Below are 27431 nucleotides of genomic sequence, written 5' to 3'. Positions count from 1 at the left end.
CGTCCGCCCTCTGTTTTCCTCCGCTGCTGCGGGGAACCGACCGACGAGCCACTGCAGCCGGTCAGGGACATCGCTGCGAAGGCTAGCCTCCCGTAGCGCGAATTCAAATGTTTGCAGAAAGGTGTTTGGTTTGTGCGACAGGACCCGCACCCAACATAGTTGTCGTGGTCCACTCGCGATGAATGCTACGTAGGAGCGAGGACGAGTTCCGTGTGTAAAAAATGGGGATATTAGCCTCTTATGAAACACGCCTAAATGAAAACATTTTATACGTATAAATGGGAACATGATGAACTGGCTTTCATCAGTTATGCGAGCTGGGCGACAATAGTTAGTTACAATATAACCAGTGGCATTATTCCTAGCCAGTTCAAGTGCATTATTTAAGTTATCCTGGTTAGAATCCCAAATAGCAGCGGCGTATTCCAATTTGGAGCGGACAAATGTTTTGTATGGAACCAATTTTAACGCGGTTGGGGATTTAATAAAGTTAGGACGTAGGTATCCTAACGTTCGATGAGCGTTCTTGATTATTATGTTGATGTGTGGTTTATATGTTAGATCGGAAGTTAGAGTGACGCCAAGATATTGATAGCACGAAAAAGGTTCAGGAGGCGTACTGCTAAGCCTATGGACTGGAGGTCACCCATGTTTACGGGAGACAGGCATTAGTTTGCACTTGTTAACGTTTGGTTCCATTAATCATTTATGTTGTTTTAATTGGTCGTGCGGTATGGCGCTGGCGACATGTAAGCGGCGGCGACCGTTGTATGGGCCGGTGTCAATGAAAACGACGGGCCGCGCTTCGCCATCGTGGCCACTGTTTTACGTTTTGTCATGCACCGTTCCCCTGCTCCGCTCTCGTGAGTGACTTCTATGCAAAGGGGCCAGCTCTTCGTTGGCCAAAGACTGCTGACGTAAACAGCTAGCTTGAGCATGTCGCTGCTTTTGTTCGAGCACTGTTTATTAGGTGCATTCTTGCTTGCGAGCCATTTTAGCATGAAAGACACCTTACATGAGCATTTAGAAAGCAACGGCACATTGATCACGTGATATATTTCGTGCGTGAGCGGACGTGCTTAAGTAGATAATACCGGCTCATTTCTCCCTCGTTGAACTCTTTCCGGAAACTCGTGTCTATGCGGCCATAGAAATATTTCCTGTATAGTTAAATTATAACGCAGCAAAACGAACATGTATGCGCTGAGGATATAATAAAAAGCATAGCATGGTTGCACCTTGATTGGTATTTGTGACCAGTTTTGCAAATTCTAAATCATACTGGAATACCAAATCATTCATCCCAGAGTGGGTGTTCCGAATGACGGATGTTCGTGCACATTGCTTGCAAGTTCTTTCACGTTATCTGTGCCTCGGGAATACACATTTGTGTCATTTAAGAACTCGTCATTTCATTTCATTGCTAGCCGTATGAAAGTGCTGTGGCAATTGTTTTCCGCATAGGATAGTTGTGCGAAATTGTATTTGACAGCGTCATGCCACGAAGCGGCTGCTCATGTTGAAGTCATCCATGAACGTTTTGGTTTATTGTCATTGACATAACTTTACTGGTTTCGACGCAATACATTTATGTCGAAGTACGGAGAAGCCTTATGTTTTCTGAGGGCAAGTACAGTATTTAATAACAAGCTGCTTGGCCGCCACTCGGAGCCAGCGATTGTCGTCGCCGGTTAGGCTCCTGAGCGGTTAATCACTAGTCGACCACGAGCATCGCACGGAGCGAGGCCGCGATGTACGTCGTCATCGTCAGTGAACCGTGCGTGTTACCCACTTCGAAAAACCAGGCCTTGTTAGCGAAGACCGCACACACGACGAAGGTCACGTTCCCACGCACGCGACACGATATGCAACGCACGGGGCACCCGTCGGAGGGAGGTCCGGTTGCGATACAGGAGGTGTCGCCCGTGCCGCCGATCTGCCCAATGGCGACGGAGCAGGAATCCAACGCAGTCTTTTTTTGCCCTGGAGGGGGGCTTGTTAATGTTCCGCATCACGCCGCAAGTTGACGCGCCTCCCTGTGACTCCCGATCCTCGAAAGTAGAACTGGTTTGATGACTCGCCACCTCTTAGCCGGTTCGCTCGATCGGCTTCCATGGGATGCCACCCTGTGGAATGTCTCATACCTACGGCGACGACTTCTGTTGGTTGATCAACGTGTGTTGCTCGGTGTCTTGTTGTCATAGTTTCTTTTATTCTTTACTTATGTAGCGTTTAGATCATTGGCCATTTGTCAAAGCGATTCCAGCCCAGACATTGCTGTCTGAGATTGCGCTCTCTGTCTGCCTGCGAGCCGTCTTTCGGGTGGCCTTGATGCGCCGATGTTTTTCGTTCGTAGTTCAGTTTCACGGCTAAGTATGCAGAGTGATATAGATGTCGACAGAGATATAGAGATGATTACGTGGCATCAGGGTTCAATCTCGCTCCGAAACGCACTCAATATTTCTCCGTACATTTTGCTTGCATTTATGGATAGCAAGTCGGCTTGAAAGCATATGCAAGTTTAATGTACCTTGAAGCCATTGCGTATTATTACTTGCGGACATCGTTCGGCGTGGTTCAATACTTCTTTAAAACGCCTTCTCAATAAAAAAGAAAGCGCACGTTTCGCAAAGATAAGCGATCGAACGATTCTTAGTTCTGGAATAAGTACCATCTCGCATTTTTAGCATTTAGAAATGCAGCATGTGAAGCTAAGGGTGTTTCTACAATAAAACTCTCCAATCATTATTTATAGAACATCCTAAAATGTTTTGGAACATAATTGGTGTTTCTAAAGACAGTAGAATCTCATTAAACAATAATGACGGTGTCCCTGTTCCACTTTCTCAATGTTGTTTCTTGTTAAACAAAACGTTCGCAATATCTTTTTCCCATGTGTCAGCTGTTTCCCAAGTGCGTATTGTGGAATGGATTACCCACCGATGGATCCTGTACTTATAGATTCTTTTGGTGTGTCGCACTTAATGAAAAACTTGAAACTGTCTTCGTCATGCGGAACGGATGGTATCAACAGAAAAATTTTGAAGAATACTGCAATGTATTCCTCTATTATATTAACAGAACTTTTTTCACAGTCCATCACTTCTGCCCAGTTACCTGGCGATACGTGATAAAGGTGGTACCACTTTTCAAGTCTGGTGACGTCAATTTACCATATAATTACAGACCTATATCATTAACTAGCATTCTTTGCAAACTATCAGAACGTATTATTTATTCATGTTTAGTTGATTTCCTGGAGTCTAATGCATCCTTTACGATGAAACAGGATGGGTTTCGTAAAATCATTTTCGTGTGAGGCGTATCTAATTTGCTTGACCAATGAACTTTTGGCTGCTCTTGACAATGGGTGTTTTGTAGACTGCATATTCGTGGATTTTCAGAAAGCGTTTGACCTTGTCTCTCATCCTCTACTTCGTTTAAAGATAAGCAAATTAAACATTGATCCTAACACTTTTGCCGGGATTGAAAATTTTCCTTCTAATAGAGCGCAATTTGTCACAGCCAACAATTTTGATTCCTCTTCCTGTCCAGTTACTTCCAGTGTGCCGCAGGGTTCTGTCCTCGGCCCACTGTTATTTTTAGTCTACATTAACGACCTGGCTGTTGTAGTTCAATCATCCATCAGGCTATACGCTTATGACTGCGTAATTTATCGCATAATATCATCTGACACTGATCTTGCAGCACTTCAATCTGACCTCAACGCTATAACTGGTGTAACGCATGGCAAATGCATTTGAACGTTAACAAGTGTAAAGTAGCGAGAATTTCACGAAAAGCTTCTACTTGTAAACCTCCTCTTTATCACATTGATGGCTCTGTACTAGACGAGGTTACCACATATAAGTATTTAGGTGTTCACCTTACTGCTAACCTTTCTTGTCAAACCTTTGTTAACTCCGTCGTTAACAATGCTAATCGCACGTTAGGTTTCTTACGCTGCAACTTTTAAGTGGCACCATCTTCTATTAAATTAAGATTATACAAAACACTTGTAAGGTCTAAGCTTGAATACGCATGCGCTTTGTGGGATCCCAGTCGAAAATTTCTTAATGATCAATTAGAATCAGTACAAACCCGCAGTACGCCTTTCATTCTGTCAAATTATTCCCGCTTTTCAAGTGTATCGTCGATGAAACACATTTTGAAACATCCTAACCTTTCTCTGTGCAGAAAAGTGTTTCGTTTATCCATATTTCATAAGATTTTTCATAATAAACATCTGAAAAATGAACTTCCTAATGAGCCATCTTATTTGTCTTGTACTAATCACCGTCCTCAAGTTGAAATCCCTTTTTGCTATACTAAATCATTTTCCAATTAATTCTTGCCAAAGACATCTAGGGAATGGAACCACTTGCCCACGTCCATCGTCGCCATTCTTAGTGTTTGCATTTAAATCCGCTGTCGACAATTATTATTGTATATGTAGTTACTAGCCGCCAACAATCACAACAATTACGTTTTTTTTCTCCCACTACCTTCTGTATAACGCCTTCGGGCATTGAAGGTAATGAAATAAATAAATAAATGTACCTTCAAGCCATTTGGCTGGACATATTTTTTCTTCAGAGAGAGAGAGAGAGAGAGAGAGTGTGTGTGTGTGTGTGTCACATAGCTTTCTTTTGTGAGGTGGCTGAAACACTAGGTTGCGTCTTCTGGAAAGGAAGAGCCCAGATGTTTTTTTTTATTTTTTTTTATTTCCAATACTGTGAGCCCTGCCGGGCTGTTACAGGGCGGGAATACAGAGCACAAAGGTCACGCAAAGAACGCAGTCAAGTTTTCTTCAAAACAGTCAACCCTGTTATTGCTCGGAAACACACAAGAATTCAAGTTATTCCACTCAACAATTGTCTTGACAATGAAAGAGTGCTTAAAGACATCAACTCTTGGCACATCAGGCATTATAGTGCAATTGTGGTTAGTTCGTGGTGAAACCCTTCCAGGAGGCTTCCAATACAAACTGGAATTCAGGTTCAGCTTATTGTGATAGAGTTGATATAAAAACTTAAGGCGCGCGATTTTCCTGCGCACAACCAACGTAGTGAGACCGGCCCTGGCGAGCACGGAGGTTACTGAGTGCGTTTTGTCATAATCAGAAAAAATAAACCTAATCGCCATTCGCTGAATGTGCTCTAATTTATCTGTTATGTATTGTTGATGAGGGTCCCAAATTATACAAGCATACTCTAAATTTGGTCTAACAATGGTAGTGTATGCCTTAAGTTTAATATCTGGTGCAGCATCTCTCAATTTACGCAGTAACAAACCAAGCTTGCGCTGGGCTGATCCACATATGTTTTCGACGTGTTCATTCCAGTTGAGGTTACTAGTGATAGTTACACCAAGATATTTCAGCTTTGTGGAACGCTTAATGACATTATTATTTACAGCGTACGAAAACATCAACGGAGTTTTCTTATTCGTAACTGTCATGCAAACAGATTTATCAAAATTGATTTGCATATGCCATTTTTCACACCAGTTATAAATTCGACATAAAGCATCATTTAGTCGTTCTTGATCAGAAACAGTTTTAACGCGACAAAACAAGAGGCAGTCATCGGCAAACAACCGCACTTCAATCATAGGATGTACATCAGTTGCGATATCATTAATATACAGTAGGAACAAAATTGGACCCAAGACCGAGCCCTGAGGTACACCTGATGATACAGGAAGGAAAGAGGAGGACTCGCCATCTATTTCAACAAACTGTTGTCTGTTGTGTAAGTAGGCCTGAATCCACTTAATAATTTTTGAATTTACATTATACCCATAAAGCTTTTCAATTAGCTTGCTATGGCTAACCCTATCAAATGCCTTTGATAAATCCAGAGCGATGACATCAACTTGTTCGCGACAATTGTGTTTAAGTTCAATCAAAAATATTTGCAAGAAAATGAGGTCACCGGCGAGGAAGAGGTAGATTAAGGTGTAGGAGGAAGAAGATAATGGTGGTGCCGCCTACAGATTACCTTAAGCTCGCACATGTAGTTGGACTAATGACCTTCACGCATATACGTGAAGTATAAGAAAACTGAGGAGGCTCTATGATTTGTTTGTTCAGCCATATATGGAGCCAAGACACAGGGAAGCCATGGGAAAGCATAGGGGAAATTAACTGTTCTGTTCTAACTGAAACATAGAATATGGAAAAGTGATATGAAAGTGGACGAAAAGACAATTTGCCACCGGTGTGGGTCGAACCCACATATTCTGCATTAGGCGTGCGTTTCTTTAGAGATACACACTGGCGGCCACCCTGTGCCTTTCCTTAGCTTCAATGTCTGTTGGTTTCACGTGGTTGTAAATTAAGCACGCATAAGCTTGATCAATGCGCCGGATTCAAATCAGATGTGTATATTCAGTAAAATTTAAATGAATATGCGCGCCGCTATTGTTCGCGATCGATAAATATTTGATTTCAATCCGGTGCAGCGTTGAAAGCAATTTTGAAACTTTGAACTTTAGTCGTCTGACCATAGAAAACAAGGTTCCTTCCTTCAAGGGAGGCTGCGAGCCTGACGACAGGCCCTTCATTACGACACTTTACGACCGCACACCGCCAGCGCTATTTGCGCCGCGAATGGCGTGTAGTCTGCGGTATGAATCGTACGTACGCGAACGTTCACGGACAGAGGGTTGCACGCGTGTAGTGTGCCGTTGAGTCTGGGTTGCGCGCTCTTTTTTCGACGGGCGACGCACGAAACCATCGATCGAGTGGCGCGCCATGTTTCGCCACCAGAACACGCGCGCGAGTCCCTCGGGGTGTATGTGGCCCCGCCCTCGACGCCGCACGCGACACCGCACATGCCACGTGACCTCGGCTGTATACTGTGTACACGCATATACGCCCGTCGAATGGCCGACCACTGCGGCTCCTGTGCACATGTGATTCATGTATGAGGGACATCCATTACGGCAGGAGTTAACTCAGCGTGCGGGCACCATGATTGCACCGCGTGCGGCGCGGGCCTCACGGGGGCAACCAAGCGGATGAAAGATAAGGCGTGTCTGCCAGCGTGAATGCCAAGTTCACCGTTACGTCGCAAAAAAGTTTCGAAAGATACAAGAAGCGGAGTAAGAGATAAGGCGTCTTTTATGGGCGAATGACGAGTTTAATAGCATCGGCATCGCACGAACATTCACTCACAACACACAAGAGACTGAGGCAGAAAAGCATGTAAAAGCGGGCGCTACGTTTATGGTCGTCGCAGTGTTTGTAGGAGGCGTGGTTAATTTTGCATGCTCGGCCGGCAGTCCCTTCTCCTGAGCATCTCATATTCTTATATAATGTTCAGAGACAGTCCCTGGCATCCGTTCTAGCGCACCTTGACAATAGACCATTGACGGTTTAAACGATTTTCACATGTCGCCGACAGAAGACATCGCAACTGAAGACGATGAAGGGACTACTTCAGTTTTTGAAAAAGACGGGCTTAGACAAGCGGCTGTGACAGTGATGTCACGTACCCCGCAAGAGTGACGCACTGTAACTGACGATGTGTGTGCTGTGCTATGTGCTGTCTCTCTCTCTCCTCCCCATCTAACAGCCCCCCCCCCATCCCGCGCCCATGTGTAGGGTAGCAAACTGGTTAAGCTAAACTGGTTAACCTCCCTGCCATTCCTTCTCAACTTTTTCCTTCCTTCCTTCTTTCCACGTCGAACAGCGGGCACAACCAGACCAAGTCGAACCACATGAGGCACAAAGAGGGGAAGCGGATCGTCCATGTCTTCAATAACCAAGCCTGTGCGTCCGCGGAGCAAGCTTTAATGCAATACAATTAGTGAGCATCGCAAGAGCGCTCAAACAATGCGGAACGCGACGAAAACTATATAGAACTTTATCTCATCAAGGCGTGATTTCGCGCGTTTGGTGTGTGCGATCGGGATAGTTAAGAGACCTGAGAAGCATGGACAATTAGGAGCCATGAGTTACTCCAACGGGGAATTCGTTCCTCAGGATGCGAAACGCCGAGAAAGGAGCATCCAGATCACGAATGCTGATGTTCCATCGCGCCCATCACGACGCACTGGTCATCGCTTTCGGATGGTACAACCATGCTCGCACACAAACTTTTTTCAGGCTCATTTTTCTGTCGAACATCTATAGACTGGAATGCCCTTCCTGATCAAGTCGCTGCTGTCGCTCCTCGTGGTAATTTGTTCGAGATGTAAAAGCTTTTTTTTTTCTCGATTTGAAAATTATGGTAACACCATTTTCTATATGTTGCAAGCACACCCGTTATGTAACACGCCTATACGTTGTCCATAAGGAAATAAAGTGATGAGAACTTAACGTTACTCTGATTTTCGAGATCATATATATGGTGAGAGATACATGAGAAATCAGGAGCTCTTCGTTTCACCGGATTGTTTAAGGTTGCGTGCATCGATGATGCTCAAAAAGTAAAACACCAACGCCAGGAGCAGTTTATATATATTGAGACTTGACCTATCTGCTTGAGGAAAAGGAGAATTCCACGGGGAGTTTCAGGGAATCATTCCGCCATGGTGGTTATACATGTGTTGACCATCTCAAATATATTGAGTGTCTATTTAACTCTTTCATTACCACGTCTATTCAAATCGATCACCGGTGATCGATGCTTTAGATCGCCGATTTCGACATGTTGTAGCCGTTTGTTATCCACTTAAGCCCATTGAATAGTTAGTACAGGCACTGGACTTTCATAGTCAGTTTAAATTTTCCCGCTTTGGCGATGTTGTAATTTTTGACGGACCTTTTTTGCGAACGAACGTGCGTATGTGGTAGCGAAAAGTGGCGTGGCTGTCACCCTCTGCCGCGCTCGAGAAGAAAGCATACCGCTCTCGATTACGCCGCACTACCATCAAAATTTTGTATTCAAATGACTTCCAGCAAGCGAAGAATTAAATTATGTCGCCGGCTTGGCCGTCCGACAGTGCTGAGCGGTGATAATTACCCGTAATTGACGCCAGCTGTTCACCAGTGAGCTCTGGTTTGGAGTCCGAGTCGTTTTATTCCACCAAAGTGTATTTCTGAAGGTCCACCGCATGTCCAACATGCGCATCTGGCATTTTCTACAAACTTCCAACAGTTTTGATTTCGGTTCTCTCATAAAATCCCGGCAAGGCGTGCGGCCAGTGTAACTGCGCAGTTTTCAAAAGTCGCTCCCATGGCGTCGTCCCACGTGGCTGCGTCGCGAGAAAAGCGTCGCGCTCGAAACTATGCTGATGAGGACTCGAGTTATGAGGGCGATGAGGACTCGAGTTATGATTCCGAAGATGACAGCAAAGCAGAGTCAAGCTCTGACGGCGACAACGACAATGTTTTGAGTCAGCCTGGGACGCCCGCAGCTGTTCACCGGCGAGTTCCCTTTACGGCGTGAGCGGTCTCCTTCCTTGTGCGCGCTTATCTGCCGATCACTTTTCACGACCTGAGAGCTCTACTGATTATCTTCAGGGTGCGTACTTCGCTTGGTCACGATGTGCTGCCATTGGCAGCAAAGAAACTTCTGTTCACGCCAAGAAAGCCGCCCGTAGCACATCTCGGCCCAGCACTATACGGAGCAGCTCAAGACAGTCTACAACGAAGTGGACTTTCTTTCTACTCTTCTTCACTGCAGAGGTGATAAATAGAATCTGTAAAAATACAAACAGCTATGCTTGGATGCATAATTCTGTAGTTGCCCAGCTACGCAGAGTGCGATCGGTCCTGGAAGAGGTGCGCGACTCCAGACGAACTGGTGAAGTATACGCCCCTTGGTCTTCTCATCGCACCATCCTCAGAAGAAGCCGAAAAGGCGGAACTGAAAAATGTGTTACGAAGACCGCGGAGTTTAACAAAAACCAGACTATTTGTGGGAAAATTGCGGAGTGCACATATGCTTCACAAAATCCACGAACTCTTTCACCGCAGGGCATGAGCGATGAACTGGCCTTACTTTCTTTTTGGTATCCGAAGAATAGCGGTGTACTGAGCATTCATTTTTTTTTTTTCAGACACTATTCCTGCAGTTATTTACCTTTGAAATTTATGTTCTGAATTTCCTTTGATATTAATGTTTCTTTTTTTAGATATCATGTTTTTTTAGTGTTGTTTTTATCAACTGCCAGCAAAAAATGGCGCTTTTTAGAATTATGTTTTACCTAAGAAATTTTTTGTTTGGCAACGTATGTTTTTGGAAAGAGCATTTTAATATGGTACCGTATGCTATGGTGCAATGTGTGCTGGAATATTATTTGTGGTGGTCTTTAATTTTTTTCCGAGACCTATAAGAAACGACCATTTTCTCGCGGTTACAAAGGAGTTGGGAGGACATTTTAGCTCGAGCGCAACTCCGATGCCGCCTATTCAAATACTTGGAAAACGCAGAAACGATTTTCTGAGATAACCTCTTGGCTGATTTGAATGGAATGTGTTGCATTTGAGAAAGAAAGTGAAATTCTAGTGACTATTGGAAGCGGAATTTCAACTTAAGGGCGTAATTATTTAAAAGAATTTTTCGAAATTTGGTAAGTTAGAAAAAAATAGAAGCAGGAAGTTTATGAATTCCTAGTTGCACACCAAGAACAGATATTGCACTTCTGTAAACTGCACTCGTTAGAGCATTCAAAGCGGACAAATTTTGTTTATTAAGTTATATGTTGCGTGAATTTCTTAAATTGTTTACAAGCGTTTTGCAAAAGTACTAGTCGCATATTAGTGGCTTATTTGAGAGCTAGGTATAACAGATCAATTTTGTCCGTTTAGATGTACTATTAAATACAATTTGCAGAATTGTGATATCGTTTTGCACTGCTGTGTTACAGAGTAGTTAACTTGGTGGTGTCGATTTCTGAAAATTTGCGATTTTAACAATGTTTATTTAAAAGAGTCACGGCTTAAGTAAAGAATTCGCTTCCAACAGTCACTAGATTTAAAAATTTTCTTTAAATGCTAGAATCCTCGCCAAATTTGGTGCAATGGTTATCGAGAAAAGCAAGTTCTCCTTTCCCATCTGTTTAGATAGGAACCTCCGAGCTAAAGCTTCCTCTTAAACAAACTTAATTTTTTTTTTTTTTTTTTTAGTGAGCACTCTCTCTTTCGTTTTATTTCAATAATATTCAGTGTTCTCTCAGAAACAGACCTTGGTGCAGTGCTAACACAATAAGCTTTCCATGTTGTGTGTGCCCAGTGCGAAGTTAGCCCTGAAGGCAAAAATTTTTTTGCACCCTTTGGGTCTTATCTTGCCGCCCGTACAATCATCGCCATCAATCCTCCATGCACTTTCTTTCTTTAACAATCTGCGTTCGCTAATTTCTTATTAATAGCGCTATGCCACGTTTCATAAGCGCCTACCGTTCACACCTGAAATAACCGGGCGCGCGGCGTTAAAGAAAAAAAAAAATACGCGCAAGACTGATTAGGATTATTGTACAGGAGACAAGATAAGCCTAAAGGGTGCAATTTTCTTTTTTTTTTTAAGCGGAAGCTGACCTTGCAATGCGCTTACCTCACGGAGTAAAAGTACGGGGGAGTTCAGCTTTTCGTGCATGATATATAGTCACTGTCGGCAGCTTTGTTCTTTACTGCTGCCTATTCCTCCACGATTGCGTGCATCCCTTTTCAGCGGTCGCGCCAAACTCCGTGCATGGCGTCATCGTGCTATGACGTCAGGTGCAGACTCTCGGATGGCGTGTGCCGGGTGGCGGCGTCGCTGGCACAGTCGCGTGGTGCTCGCACGCGTGGCACGCGCGGAGCGATTGCCATCTGCCGCGCGCCAACGGGACAGCCTCTGCCGGCAGGGCTTTCCCGTATCTCTCTTATTGATTCCTCGGGGTTCACCCCGACGCGGCTACATAGTTTTAAGCGAACGAATTGTAACCAGGCAACGCCAACTCGGTGGTCCGAGAGGCATTCTTTTGTGTCGTGGGTTGGAGATTCGATCGCGTTCCGCTTGGGGGCTGTGCACGGTCACTCGGCAGTTCCCGGTTCACGACGGTATACTTGCCGCGCCGATGTCTGTATAGCTCGCGGATCACGATTTCGTTATGGCTTCTGCAACAGCGAAAATGCGTTTACTTTGTAGCTTGTCAGTCATGGAAAAAAAAAAAAAAATTGCAAATGTCAGAATATCTGGCATGCAATAGCGGCGAGCACCGCTAACAGACACTCTGAGAGCCACAACGTTGCCTTATAAGGCACTTTTGCATGTTTAGTGACGCCTAGTCAAGCGTAACGTGAATTCTTTGTATTAACCTTAAATTTGCGCATTTCGAGAATATCAGCAGCGAGGCTGCACGCCCAAAGCGACACACAAGGTAAATGTTACACCGTAGTGGAGGGCTGCGTATTAACTTTAAATCTAATTACACTATTGCCTTCGAATTACCATCGGAATTTAGCCGCCGCGTCCCGAAATCGAGTCCGTGAACGCGTGTTCAGAAGCAGACCACCATAGCGTAACGGCGAGTCGTCCTCACTTTTTTTTCTGTATTGACGGCGAGCAGTTACGGAGTCGCCATCTATCGGAAGCGCCTCGCTGGCGTAGTATGAGGGATCAGGCGGCGCGCTCCTCATAGGTATTGCTGTCAGCGCTCACTGAAAACACCACGCACGAGCTCTCCCAGACATTTCTGTAAATACTTACGAAACGAGAGAGGTTTTTTACTGCCTAAATAATAATCTTGGGCAAACTGAAAGTACAGAATCGTTTACAGACGCTATCTCTTTACCGAATACGTACAATGAACGCCACTGCGCGCGGTCGCCGCGATGGAGTCACCAGAACCGGCTTCTTGCGTGAAAGGTAGGTAAACGCTGAGAGCAAACTATGTAAAATATGTTTTTATAGTGTTTGTATAACTAAATGGAGCGTAATCGAATGAAGCCTCAATAAAGCGATGGCATAGATTCGCAGCGACCGACTGCGCGTCTGCATGCTTGTCCGCGCACTGTTTCGCTTTCGCCGCGTGCCCGTTTTCGCACCGTGCCATGAGCTTTAGGCCGCAGAATATGAGCATTTGACAGTGTACAAGCAACCATTGTTGCCTGGGTGCTATCAGAGCTGTTCAAAAATAATTTCACTGTAGAGACTTCGACGCCTACGGGGAGGGGACTGTGATGTGCCGTCGCGACGATTCAATCTTTTTTTTTTTTCTTCTAAATTCTTGGACGTTTCAATATTATTTCTCGAGTTGCGTCGCACTGTATGTTTATCGGTGTTCTCAGCGTGCGATTTCCCGCTGCTTCTTTTTTGTAATCCAGTGCATTAATTCATAACACAAACATGACCATATTCCATGCTTTTATTTAATGTGCTTCTTACCGCTCCCTTTCCACTCCAGTGAACTTTCCAGTATCTATAGCATCGACAAGTTCATAGACCAAACCCTCATGACATTAGTCGGGCAGCGGATTCGGGCGAGCGTGTCAGTGCGCGTTTTCCGAACATCGCAGACCTGGCGCCGTAGCAGAAATCTTCCTCGCGTCTGTGCTTGCTGCATACCCGAGTTGTAGGCGATGACTGTTTGCCGGTTTTATGTTTCGCGAGCCAAGCTTCACGCAGCTTCTTGTCCTGCGGCTACGTGCGAATAAGGCTGACACCGGGCTCCGTTGCGTACGTCCGGCACTGCGGCACCGAGCAGTAGCCTACCATGTTGCGCGCCTTCAAAGGCAGCCACTACCTATTGTAGTGCTTTCAAGCGTTCTAAAGGAGACACTCGAAGCGGGAAAATCTCGCCACTAAATGAGGACAGCGTACGAGGGAATTTAAACTCTCGTTTTCAGCTCGCTTCGGCGCTCCCGAAGCAGCCGACGCAGCCCCTATGTCCACGTGATCCCTAATAGCACGTCACGCTGACGGTGGCGCCAGCTTTCCCAGTGGTGGAGCTCGAGGCCAATATATAGAGCACTGAATCGGTGCGATGCGATTCACAGAAATCGATTTATCTGCATTACTGGTCGCTTTGAGAAACAACCCTTGCGAACACCGGAAGGCACAAGATGCCTGGGCAACACCTTATTCAGCCCGGTACACTGTAAAATAATTTACACCCTTAAAAGTGAAAAAGGGCCTAAATGTGTTTATAACTAACACCTTTCGGGTGTCGGTTATATAAATCACACCCTAAGAGTGGGAGTTATGGACACATTTACACCCTTTTTTACATTAGGGTGTAAATTATTTCGCACTGTACCTTAAACATAGCAGGTGCTTTACTGCCCACCGCGGGCGTTGCGCGGCTGAGCTTGAGATCGCGGGTTCGATCCCGGACGTTGTGACCGCATTGTTTTCTGTTTTCTTCAAGAATTAGTGCTGTGTTGAGACTTCGCTGTTGTCCAGAGAGAACGAACATCCCGTGGGATACCTGTGTGCTGGAGATCGCGCACAGTATCGCGTGGTTTTGCTGCGCTCCGCAGCCCATCTACGCCTGCCACGGCGGTGGGCGGCAAAGAACACCGGCACGAGCCATATGTTCGACAGCGCATTCCTAGGCGCATGAGTGCCGCAGAATCGGCGCCGCACTCGGAAGTGCCACACCACGCGCCTAATGTCATCAAGCCGGCGACGCTAGTTTTCAACGCTGCCCTACCTTCCAGCTCACCTTCAGTGAATATGGCTGAGACAAGCGAAAGTGAAGCCAAGAAACCACGGGTTGACGACGACAAGACATCTACCTATGAGCTAAGTGAAGATGAAGACATAGACTGCGATGACACGCCGTTCTCCTTGGTATCGTATAAAAAGAAGCGGCCTGAGGGAATTCCAGTTGTTTTTCGACCCTCACAGGAAGGCCGCAACTTCTGGCAAGTGTATCCGAACCGCGCTGCGTCGGAAATTGTCTCCGCGGCAAAGGAAAAAGTACAGTCATTCCGCGTGAACAGAGATGGAAGTTTTGCTGTCAACGTTACTTCAGTCTCATCTGCAAGACATCTTCTGTCGATGAGCGAAGTGGCTGGTTTGGGAGTCAAGCCATTCATTCCGGCATCTTATACCAAGAATGTCGGCAAGATACGCCATGTGCCAGTTGAGTATACAGAAGAACAACTGGTTGACTTCCTGAAGGACTTTGGCGTGACATCTGCCCGTCGTCAGGCACGCTACAATCGCCAAGAAGATGGAGCGGTAGAATCACGCCCTCTGAGATCTGTCATTCTCCATTTCAGAGAAGATAAACCAATGCCGCAACGAGTGCATCTAGGTTTCACGAGTCATCCCGTAGAAGAATATCACGGCCCTGCTCTGAGATGCTACAACTGCCAGAGATTTGGACATCTATCGAAGAACTGCCTCAGTCCACGTCGCTGCAAGATATGCTCAGAAGACCACGACCATTCAGAGTGCAAGTCTGTGTGTCAGCCAAAGTGTGCCAACTGTGGCGGAAACCATACAGCTTCCTTCTCCGGGTGCCCTCAGAGCAGAGCTGCCTCAAGGTTGCGCAGACATGAGTTGAAATACGGAAGGCTGCCTCCTCGAAATGCGCCCCCACCCAACCTTGATGCTGTAAGATGCGCGCCTACAACTGCCAACAAAGAGAAAGAGCAAGTGGTCAATATGAACTATTCTGCAGCTCTAAAGCACTCAGGTCGACAACATTCTGACAGCGAGCGACACGATCCACCTCCAGAGAACACTACTCATCTTGCCCAGGCTTCGAGTGAACTTAGCCGACCTTCTAAACAACGCCCTGTGCCATTGACACAGCAGCCTCAACTAACATCTGAGCGACTACCTCAACATTCGCCTCAACCACATCTGTCATCCCAGCGACCATCTCAGTCAGCTCTTCAGCGACCTGCTTCGAGCACACATGGAGCTTCAGCGTCGTTTGGTGATTACGCGTCTTTACCCGTGGCACAGATGATCCTGCCCGTGCTATTCACAGCTCTGCGTGCAATTCTCAGTGCCATTCCACACGCAAACAACCTTCCAGAGGTAAAAGCACTGCTTTCTATGGAATCGTTGGTGCTTCCACAACCACCAACAGCTCCACTGCAGGCTTACAATGAATAATCGTTATAACAATGTTTTCATATTTCAGTGGAATGCTAATAGCCTTCGAAATAAGTCAGCTGATTTTCGCAAACTACTAGCTCAACATAACTTTCCTGTTTTATGCATACAGGAAGCAGGCGTACGAGATGACTTTCGTCTTTCGAACTATGTTATATATAAATCATCGCGCATTGCTGGAAGTAGTAGAGCGATGTTATGCGTGAGAAAAGACCTGCCGTCCTATTTAATACAGTCGAGCGATTCAAACATACCGGAGTTCGTAGCATGCAAGATATCTTTTAGAAATACAAGCGTCACAGTGATCAGTATTTATCTACAATGTTCTAGCAAAATATCAGTAGACAGCTTGGTGAATGTGTTTGGTATCGCAAACTCACATGTGCTGGTTTGTGGGGACTTCAACGCACATAACGTCATCTGGGGCAGTGAATATAATGATTCCCGTGGAAGCATTATAGAGTCTGCCGCAGAAAAAAGTAATCTGATTGTGTTAAATGACAGCTCTCCAACGTTCTTGCGGGGGTTTCGTTACTCAAGCTGTATAGATGTTACGCTCTGCTCCCAAGACCTTCTTGATGGTGTTGAATGGTCAACGGACATAGAAACGCACGGTAGTGATCATTTTCCGATCCTGGTCAAACATCGCCTCATACGGAGTAAAGGGACCCGCCGCTACTCAAAGTATACTAATTGGCAAAGTTTTCGGCACCATTTAAGTAATTCATTGGGTGAAAATTCGAACTTTCAAAGTTTTGCAAATACATTGTATGAGTCCTACAAGAACTGCACAAAGCAAGTCATTGTTCCAAATGAATACGCTGCAGTCGACGGCGAATATGAATGCCTAAGAGCAATTAGAAGGCGCGCAGAACGGGCTTACCGCCGCAGTGGAAAGCTGGACGACTACAAGATGGCACAGAAAGTTCAGTCAACTTCGCGCAGACGCTTACAAAAATTAGGCAAAAGAAAATGGCGAGAATACTGCGCGTCGTTGTCTCCGTTTACTCCAGTTCCCAGAATATGGTCCGTTGTCCGATCTTTTGGTGGTCCAGTTACCCAGAGCCATCCCTTTCGAGCCCTTGCCGTAGCTCGAAGCACTCCGGAAACATCTGTTGCTGACGAATTTTGTCAACTTATATCCAGACCAGGAATTCCGTTTACTTGCCTACAATTTGCGAGTTCGACAACACTAGCAGAACAGAAGCTTCGTGCGTGCTTTATGTCACAACATCCACAACTTGATTGTGAGTTTAGTTTAAATGAATTGAAAAGTGCTCTTTCGTCATGCCGTACAAAGACAACCGCAGGCCCAGATGGTGTAACGTATGTGATGTTAAAGAACCTAGGTCCAGTAGGAAGAATGACTCTTTTGGAGATATTTAATGATATCTGGATAAGAGAGACTCTACCGGATTCATGGAAATTAGCTCGGGTAATTCCAGTGCTAAAACCAGGAAAGACTCCACTTTGTCTTGACTCCTACCGACCCGTCAGTCTCACAATCTGTTTTTCCAAGCTAATGGAGAAGATGATAGACAGTCGACTGCAATGGTGGTGTGAACACACACATGTGTTTTCCGACCACATGACCGGTTTTCGACAAAATCGTTGTACAATGGATGCAGTATTAGATATTGCCACCTACGTCGAACATGAACGAAGCTGCGGAAATGTGACAATAGCAGTATTCTTAGACATTCAAAGAGCATTCGACACTGTAAGTCACATACACGTCCTTGCTGGTATGTTAGAGCTTGGCCTACACGGTCGAACGCTGCGATGGGTGTCAAACTTCTTGAAAGACAGAAAAATATTTATGGAAACAATAGAAGGAGAAAGTAATTATCACAGCATCACGCAGGGCGTTCCGCAGGGCAGTGTTCTTAGTCCGTTTTTATTCAATTGTGTCATGGCAGCCTTACCACAAGAGCTCCCGTCTGGTCTACGGTATTCTCTGTACGCAGATGACATCTGCATATGGGCCTCTGGTTCTAATATACAAGACATTCAAACAACGCTGCAAGAGGGCCTTGATAGCATCGACACCTTTTTAAAAGAAAGAGGCATGAGTCTTTCATACGCAAAGACAGCCGTACTTCCTTTCACTAGACGACAGTTGATTAATTTCCAACTTAGGCTTAACGGGCAAGCTTTGATGTTTGTGAAAGAGCATAAATTTCTTGGAGTTATTCTTGACCGCCAACTTACATGGGCTTCACACATCCGCGCAATTGAAAAACAGACCAATGCAGTAATAAACGTACTTCGGAGACTCGCAGGCACAACGTGGGGGGGATCAGTCTCTTCGCTACTACAAGTTCATAACGCACTCATAAAACAAAAAATTGCTTACTCGACACCTATTCTCCATGGTTTATCGCAAACTTCTGAGGAACGTCTTCAACGTTTACTAGCAAGGGGGCTGCGAGTGTGTCTTGGGGTTCCGCAGGCTACCTCGAGTTCTTTAGTAATTGCTGAAGCTCGTCACCCCCCATTTCCAGTCATACGAACGGTTGAAACATGCCGACATATTTATCGCATCTTAACCCAACACGAGAAGCATCCATTAAACCTCGCGCTCACCGAAAGAAACAAAAGCAAAATTCACGATGTTGTTCGAGAACATAAAACATTATTACCAAGATTTGAATTATGCAAAGTGGATGTTAGTTACCCTCCCTGGATGTTAACATACCCTAAAATAGAGTTATCGGTTGACGGGATTATATCTAAGAGAGACATGTTCATAGTAGCCGCACAGCAACTGGCACTCTACCAAATTTACTCATTATATCCCCAGTACATCCACGTTTATACAGATGGTTCGTGTCATAAAAATTCCTCGACTTCAGCATTCGTCATTCCACACTTAGCGCTAGAGCAAACATTTAAATTATCCCGGGAGACATCTTCCACCATGGCAGAACTATTTGCAATCCTGTGTGCTTTGCGTTTCATAACTTTAGAAAAACATTCGCAAAAATGGGTTATCTTTAGCGATTCGCAAGCCGCTCTCACATTACTACAGAGCAATAAGAAAAATTCTTTGAACACTTCGATATTGTATGAGACGCTCAAAGAACTTACAAAAGCAAGCGCAATGAACCACGTAATTGCATTTCAGTGGATTCCTGGGCACTGCAATATTCCTGGTAATACTGCAGCGGACGCAGCTGCGAATCGAGCGCACAATAACGCAGAGACAACCAATCTTCCCCTATTGCGTAGTGAAGTCCGTCTGATCCTGAGACAGATTTCTTGTCGTCTCAGCAAAACTACCTGGTTTGACCAGCAAACTAAGAACTCGGAGTTGTACTCAATAGACCCATATATAAACTTAACAATGCCGGAAACTCTAAGAGACAACAGAAAATTTGAAACTTTAGTACACCGGCTGCGTCTTGGTACTGCATTTACGAGACACTTCTTGTACAGAATAAAACGTGTCTCTAGTCCGCAGTGTTCTTGTGGACATCCAGACGAAGATGTGCATCATCTTCTTCTCGAGTGCTCGAAATACGATACACAAAGAGCGGTACTGCAAGCTAATTTGTTTATATTAGACAGAAGACCATTCACTCTGAAAAAGATACTTGGCCCATGGCCAACTGCGGGCCTTCAAAAAAGAGCGCTTCTTGCTCTGAAAAAGTTTTTAGAGGAGACCAACATTTTGGGAAAATATTAAGCATTGGATGATCCGAATACGTTAAATGAGTTACATAAACGTTGTTCGTGGTGCATAGTTGGTTTATGTGGTGATCGCAACTTTTACGCAATACGTATAATTCTGTCCTGTACTTGAAGTGTATTACAAGTGTTGTTGTGTGTTTTGGCTGTTCAAAACATCGGACTTCATATATGCGTACGTGGACTGAACTCATGCACAGAACTTTGCGACTCATGTACTGTTGGACTGTATATTTTTTACTGATCCGGTGTTCTACTGAGTGTTATATTTAGTGTCGCTATCTCCCTTTTTGCGCAAATTTGTTTCGTCTGCCAAGTGACAAGGAGTAGCCGGTGCCACCACATAAAGGCGCCAACCTCTCCTAACGTTCACTTCAATAAAAAAAAAAAAAAAAAAAGATGGGGGCGGAAAAAGAAAAGAAGGAGCGCTTGCGTACATAGATTTCTTCGTACGTTAAAAAAGAAACCATATACGGCATACCTCACAAAGCGATCGTGGTTTTGGTACGTAAAACTCCAGAATTAAATTTTAGCTGCGGTATTTAGTACTCTTTCATTGCTCTATAGTACTGAATGTGCAGAGCCGCGATCCTTGTATACGAACAGCTCTCCTTCTCTTCTTTCAGCCCCATTGCCCGGTGCATGCAGGGTAGCCAACCGAGCTCATGCAGCCTGCTTAACCTTTCTGTCATTCCCTTATCCCTTCTGCCTCTCCCTACTTCTTTTTTTTTTTGCTTTTTTTTTTGCTTTGCAGCCACGTGTTCGAGCGCTCTAGACAGAAGTGTGGGTGGCTGTATAATGGCTCTATATGTTATGTTTTAGGCGTCATCTTTTGCGATAGGGCCACTTTTGCCGCACGAACAGCACGTGCGGCAACACCTGCAAAGAAGTGTCGGGGGGGGGGGGGGGGGGGGGCTGTATAATTCGGCAGTCTTGCAGTTCGGGCAGGCGTGCACTCTTGGGCGCCGCACCCAATGCTCGAAAACGCCCGCTCGCCAACGTTTAGTCGGCACGTGGCTGGCCTCTGCGGCATCCGCTTCCGAGCACCACGATGTCGAAATCTGAGTGCGCAATTACGTCACCAGTTATTGATTGCCTCTCCTTTGCTGCTCGTGGCGCAGGTGCGTAGCGGTGTATCGAAGCGCGGTCACTTTGATCCCAGCCTCTCCGAGGTCCTCCTCTGCAGTTTCAATCACGAGCCTCTGGCTACGTTAATGCCTGCTGTTGCTTTTTGCGTTGTACCATTTTATCAACAGTTTTACTGCTGCCGTATTGCGTGTAGTTCGTGTCTTTATATGAGATCGTACTCCTTTTTGAAAGTTTCACTGACTTCCTGCGTTATTTCGTCCTTGGCCGCGCATTGTGGCCTCTGTACAACAAGCAGAATCGAATGTGATCGTGTCATTTCGTTCCAGCTGCTTAAATGTGCGACCAGCATTCACTGCGATGCTAAATTTAATTTAGAGGCACAACAGCCCTCAATTTCCTATAGCGCTCAAACTATACGGAAGCTTGTCGACCTTGTTGTTCCACTATTTACACGGAAAAGCGGCTACTACTATGCCCGCAGTATCCTTCAAGTTAACTTCATTTTCAGGAAAGTTGTGCCCTTTCGAGTTGCACTCAAGTAATTGTGTGCTCAAGCGTTAGTGATCTCCGACAAAGGCATTTGCACCCACGTATACTTCACATACGGTACTATCGGGCATTAAAATTAAATGAAAATAAATTTTACACATCGAAACCGCGATTCAATTATGAGGCAAGCCATATAGGCGAGCTCCGGATTAACTTTCACTCCCTTTGGTTCCTTAACATGCTCCCAGAGCGCGGTGCAATTAAGAGCGTTATCGGTCATTCCGAATAGAGGAGTATGTCCAAGCTATGTGTGTGTAGCCGACGTCAGAGAGTTGAATTACTGTTTTCCTGTTCATCTACGCAGCGAGCAAGGCGGCACTCAGCCAGCCGCCCGAGGAAGGCGGCTACAGCTACTGGGTGCGGGGACCCGAGCAGTACGCGTCTCTGTCGGGCGACCTGAGCGTCGAGTACGGGCTGCCCGAGGTGCGCGGCGCCGCCGGCAGCGGCCCCGCGGGCGGCCTCACGGCGCACGTGGCCGATGCGCGGGACGGCACGGTGCTGGCCAAGACCGACTTGCCCCGCCGGGGTTCCACGGGCCGCGCGGTGTTCGCCTGCGGGCTCGTGCACCGCGCCGGCAGATACACCTTCGCGCTCGTCGCCGCCGACGGGGTGAGGCAGCGCCCCGAGAGCACGACGTTTGTCTGGATTGTGTGAGGGTGGCGCGAAGAGTGCAGGCGCTGCAGGGTCGCGTGTTTCGCAAACTTCGCCTGTGCGTCATGGAGAACGTGATGTCTAGTGCCAGCACGCCGTGTATTCTAGCTGTGTCTGAGCAGCTAGACGCGAGGTTATACCCTGCTTGTCGGCTGTAATTAGGGGTAGCCTTTGCAAAATCTTTTGCCTTCCGTATTGGAATGGCTGACAACGCTACCTGCGAGGACAGTGGTATCAAGAGACACTTGAACACATTTTTATGCGATTCTCCTCGATACAGTGCACAGAAAGGAGCACTCGCGACCGCGCTAGCTGGCTCGACAACAGGTCATTGTCAGACCAAATCATTTTAGAATACCGACCTCAAGCCGTCGCAGCAGAGAGCTACGAATGTATCGTTGCAGTTTTTACGGAAAACAAGCATGCATGATCGACTGTAGCATTGACACTAGTGTTAACTGTTATCCTGTATTGTGAACAGCAGTGGTTTTGTGAATGTTCTATGTTTCTCTCTGTCTCACTCTTTTCTTCTGATCGTTCTGTATCACCGTCCCCCACGCTCTAGTGTAGGGTAGCAAACCGGGGTTTTCTTCTTGTTAACCTCACTGTCTTTCCTTCCTTTCATCTCTCTCTCTCTCTCTCTCTCTCTCTCTCTTGACTGCGTAAGTGCGAGTAACGCCGCGTCTCTGTGCCTTATTGCACTCTTTAATCACGCATTGTTACCAAAGAGATTAATGAGATACCGATAATTATACACTATATAGCATTTGTACAGTTTAAAAATTGCCAGGTGATACCTGCTGATGCAATGCCTGCTGGATTTCTCAGCAACAATTTTATCTGACTCCACCACCCACACCACCCAAGCACTCCTAGAAACCCGTCCCTGCGCCCCTTTGCGTAAACTGCCCGCTCAAACGTGGGCTATTTACTTTGCCCGAGGTCAGTTCTTTTGCTTATTCCCTCGACAAATATCAAGTGCTCTAGTATCGAGCAGGTCAGTGTTTTACTATCGCTTTCCGTATCGCAGCGAAACTGAAAACTATCAGTCTGGCCGCGGTGGGGTGATGCGTGCTCAATGCGCGTCCATGCGCTTCTTTCTCTAAGTGTGCGTGTGCACTCGTATACGTGTGCTTGTTTTGGTAACGTTAACACTAAACGGTAACGTTAACATTAAATAGAACTTTTTTTTTTATTTCAACTATAGCAAGCATAAACTTATGTTTCGTTCCTCTGTTATTAGGATTACAAATCGGGAAAATTCGTAACACTACATACTGTGGCTCATCTAGTAAACTCAGTTGCTAGCCAGCACATGACCTGTGTTCTCCTTGCTCGTTCCTCCTGTAAGTGGTGCTGTTGGCTGTGGATCGTATCTCTGTGTTCGCCATCGTCACATGAGAACCTGTGTAACACGAACGGGCTCAATGTAAACATCCTATACGTGGCCGAAGCTGTAGTACCTAACCCTTCGGCCTACAGTTACTATGCTGCGGTATGTTTAAATTATCCTCTCGAAGTTTATTCGGCATCGCATGAGATTCAAACCGTTCTTTCGAGGGCCTTAAAAGAGCAAGGGCTTATCATTGCAACGTCAGTTTTGTGCAACATGTTCCAACTATCAAGCACCAAGATATGAAAATAAGAAAATGCCACGTAGCTGGACAGAACCAAGGTAATGTTGCTTGCCGTCACTTGGATGTACTCAAACGGTATTTTGCATTCCACCTAATGATATGATTAGTCTTAGTTGATTAATCAACTTCTCAAATATTATAATCAGATTAAAAGTGTCAATGAGAAAATTGCAGAGCAACATGAAAAACTCTCGAAACAGCTTTCTTTTGCTCAATACAAGCTACATAAAAGTGTTTTTTCCGAGCGTGAAAGCAGCCCGCGATTACACGCAAAATTGCCGCACGACTGCCCGCTTGAGGCACTTTGCGTGTATTCGCGGGCTTCTTTCGCACTCGGAAAAAGACTTTTATGTAGCATGTATTGAGCAACAGAAAGCTGTTTCGAGAGTTTTTCATGTTGCTCTGCAATTTTCTCATTGACCCATCTAATCTAAATATAATATTTGAGAACTTGATTAATTAACTAGGACTAATGTTGTAGGTAGGCGGAATGCAAAATATAATCTGAGTATCAACAAACGATGGCAAATAACATTACCTTGGTTCTGTCCAGCTACGAGGCACTTTCGAGGCACTACTATATATATATATATATATATATATATATATATATATATATATATATATATATATATATATATATATATATATATTGAGAGAGCGTGATAAATACAAGACGAAAAAATAAAAAAAGTAGGACAGCGAGAGTGTGCGCGTGCGCACTTTTCTCGTCCTGCAATACGTGCGCCGCATTTTCGTGCGAACCGCGTCGCCACATGTCGGATTTAAGATAGCCCGAAAATCAATATTGCGAAGCGTTCAATAAGTTGCGTGACATATAGGGCGAATCATGCTTACATCTCGCGATGAGGGGTACTTAATTGAGATGCCTTCAACGCGATGGCCGTGCGAACCGCTCCAGGGCCGGCGCAATCCGAGATTAATTTGTGCGGATCCGCAGCCAATTCACTACAGGTCGGCTCGTAAGAACTCGTACGTAGGAGTATACAGAAGGGGCACGCGCGTGCATGCAACAGCAACAACAAAAAGTTCGCTCGCGATGAGCGCGTGGCCAAGGTGATACCACGTCCGGAAGGAAGAGCAATAACGGAAACTCGAACCCCGCACGAGAGCCGGCTTAATGTGTTAACACCGCTGCCCTCTGCTCATCGATCGTGCGCGGTGCTGCGGTAAAGGTATATGCGCTGCGCTCGTGTATGCCGTGCTTCTAGGAAGCAGCGGACACCGCTCTTGGCGCTGACGTTGATAAGAGGTGCGGGCCACCGGCGACCAATCCAACGGGGACTCGTAAAGAGGACCCCGAACCATGGAATGGACACGCACCCGCGTGCGCTGGTCATTCATCAGAGAGAGAGAGAGAAAGAAAGGGACCCGCCTCCCGAGACTCTGGCCGTGGCATCAGCGCGTGTGGCTGACGACCCTCGTTGGCTGCACTGCCTCGTTAGGCCATTTCATTCTGGCGTCAGACAAAAGGAACAGCCCCCTCGGGGAGGAAGAGTCTCAGCCGTGTTTAGAGTTAGGAGGATGAGCGAGGGAACGTATGGTGAGAAAATGAGAGGTTGACTCCCTGGCTGCGCGGCGCCGAGGAGGCTGAGCATATGCTGAGGCTTCAGTCGCGATGAGGCAGCTACCATGGGGGCAAATGAAGGATCGCTAAGCGAGGCCACGGGGATCGAACATCTCCTTGTCACATTTGGTATTCGAAGCAGCGTATAATAAGAGAGATAAAGAAATTGCAGCAGAGAAATAAAAAAAGAAGCAGCTCCAGAGACAGAATCTCCGCGATTAACAGTATTGCTGCATATACGTATGTTTTCGTAAGATATGATCTACAAGGTTCGTAGGTTTCATTGTGACAACACATTTAAAGAACAAGATGTAGTAAGCGCAAGGGTGCGTCTTTCACCGCACGGAAATTTAGGTTTTTGGTGCCCTCCTGGCTGATATAAAAAGTGTCCGGAACAGCTTTGCACAAAAGAAGCTGACACGGGCAGTTCGGGATTCCTTGCTTTCGTCACTAATGTAAAACCGCGACGTGCTTACATGTGTTTGTTGTTGGCTTTCTTTGAATTTCGTCTGCTAACGTATAATTTGCACCTTATTTTGTCAGAAATTTGTCGCGTAAGGTTGCGGTACGACTATATTTACAAAAAGAGCGCACTCAGTCTTATAGTTGTCTGAATGCCACGTTGTGTCTGTCCTATCTTTACTAAGCAATCTGCATCTGCCTTACCACGATTGTTCCCTATTTAGTTAAATCGGGATGAATGGCGCAAAAGCAACTTAGACCATGCTGCGCAGATTGTTCATCTATCGCTAATCATTATGCACATTGCAGGTCCATGTATCGGTGAGGGCTGTACGTCTGCCTAGTATGCGCATTTTCAGCTGACGGAACTAATTAAGTCGGAACTGACATAGAAGCCCGGCTCTCTAAGCTTCAATCTGATGCCACCGGCTAACACCGTTGCTGTATAGCTTTCCGAGAACGGTCACGTGAGCCCCTTGCGACCTGGTCGCAGGAGACCGTGCTGGCACGCTCGACGCGCGACACCCTGGTTCGCTGGCCGGAAGTGGTGACGCACGTGCCCCTCGTGCTGGAGACGTACGGCTCGGACGTGGTGGTGACATTCGAGCTGCCGGGTCTGCGCTGCGCTCCCCTGCACCAGGACGACTACGGCTTCGTGGTGTCGCTGGTGTACCGGGGCGCGCACCGTGAGCCCGAATCCTGGTTCCAGGAGTCCCTGGTCGACCAGAAGCCTCTGGCCAGCTGGGCCGAGCTGCGAAGCCACGACGTCACGCTTGACTGCGAGGCCTTCGACAGGGCTGGCTACTACCAGGTGCGGGAAGATGCTTTGTGGTGTGGGCAGCGGCGTCGCCTGAAATTTCTTTTTTCCTTTTTTGGGGGAGGAAGGGGGGCACTATTTCCCCGGACACGGGAATATGAGTGGTGGTGTTGAGGGAAAGGAGGCGGGCTCGGCAGTTCCGCAATGCCGTCATGCAGCGTCATCGAAAGCAGCTGGCCCACCAAAGCTATTGGTTGATGTTGTTAAGTACATTGTAAGAATTGATTTGTGATCACGAGTTCATTCTCAGCAATACATACATACTGGGGGTAGGTAGGGCACGTGCCTAGTGTGCCAGCCCCAGAATGGTGCCTGAACGTCTCTTGCAACGTCGCTGAAGCACATCTCTAAACATTCAACAGACCACAGACAGTTAAAAAATCAAGAAGGGTTACGTGCCATATCGTTGCCCGATATAATGGGCCCAATCCCTCTTTTGTCGAATACCAACTGCAAACACGTGGTAAAATATAAGCTACATCGAGGCGTATGCACAAGCATGTGAGTTAAAGGAACCCTGAAGCACTATTTGAACACAGCAAGAAAGCGTTGCCGATCTGTCGTGGAGGCTGCTGTGAACATGTCAGCCAAGTTCAACAAAACAAACTGGTGGGCTCGTTGGTATTGCATGTTAAAAGTTTTTAGCGCAAAGAAACGCACGACGCGTCCGGTGTGCCTTCTCTCATGTCCTGCGTTTCTTTGCGCTAAAAACTATTAACATGTGAGCCAAATATTACTGCACTGCATGCAGCCGGGAACTTACACTCTCTGCTCGGAAACATCGAAAAATCGCTTTCTTTCGCTTCCACAATGCCGTCATGCAGCGTCATCGAAAGCAGCTGGCCCACCAAAGCTATTGGTTGATTTTGTTAAGTACATTGTAAGAATTGATTTGTGATCACGAGTTCATTCTCAGCAATACATACTTGATAATTATGAGT

General features: G+C 46.1%; 1 protein-coding gene across 2 annotated transcripts in view; it reads left to right on the top strand.

Moving 5' to 3' along the window:
- gogo (thrombospondin-1 like protein golden goal) overlaps positions 1-27431 on the top strand; it is a 67946-nt gene that overhangs the window by 5623 nt on the left and 34892 nt on the right. For both annotated transcript variants that reach the window (XR_008613584.2, XM_050182557.3), the window contains exons 2-3: positions 21640-21944; positions 26167-26484. Coding sequence is in view for 1 of the 2 variants with exons in the window: in XM_050182557.3 (XP_050038514.2) it covers positions 21640-21944; positions 26167-26484 (623 nt within the window). In the remaining variant the exon portion in view is untranslated. The remainder of the gene's footprint in view (positions 1-21639; positions 21945-26166; positions 26485-27431) is intronic.

The sequence above is a fragment of the Dermacentor andersoni genome, chromosome 4 (genome assembly GCF_023375885.2).
Source record: "Dermacentor andersoni chromosome 4, qqDerAnde1_hic_scaffold, whole genome shotgun sequence".
Taxonomy (NCBI): Eukaryota; Metazoa; Arthropoda; class Arachnida; order Ixodida; family Ixodidae; genus Dermacentor; species Dermacentor andersoni.
Note: the sequence above shows the minus strand (reverse complement) of the source record. Positions and strands in the feature narration are given on the sequence as shown.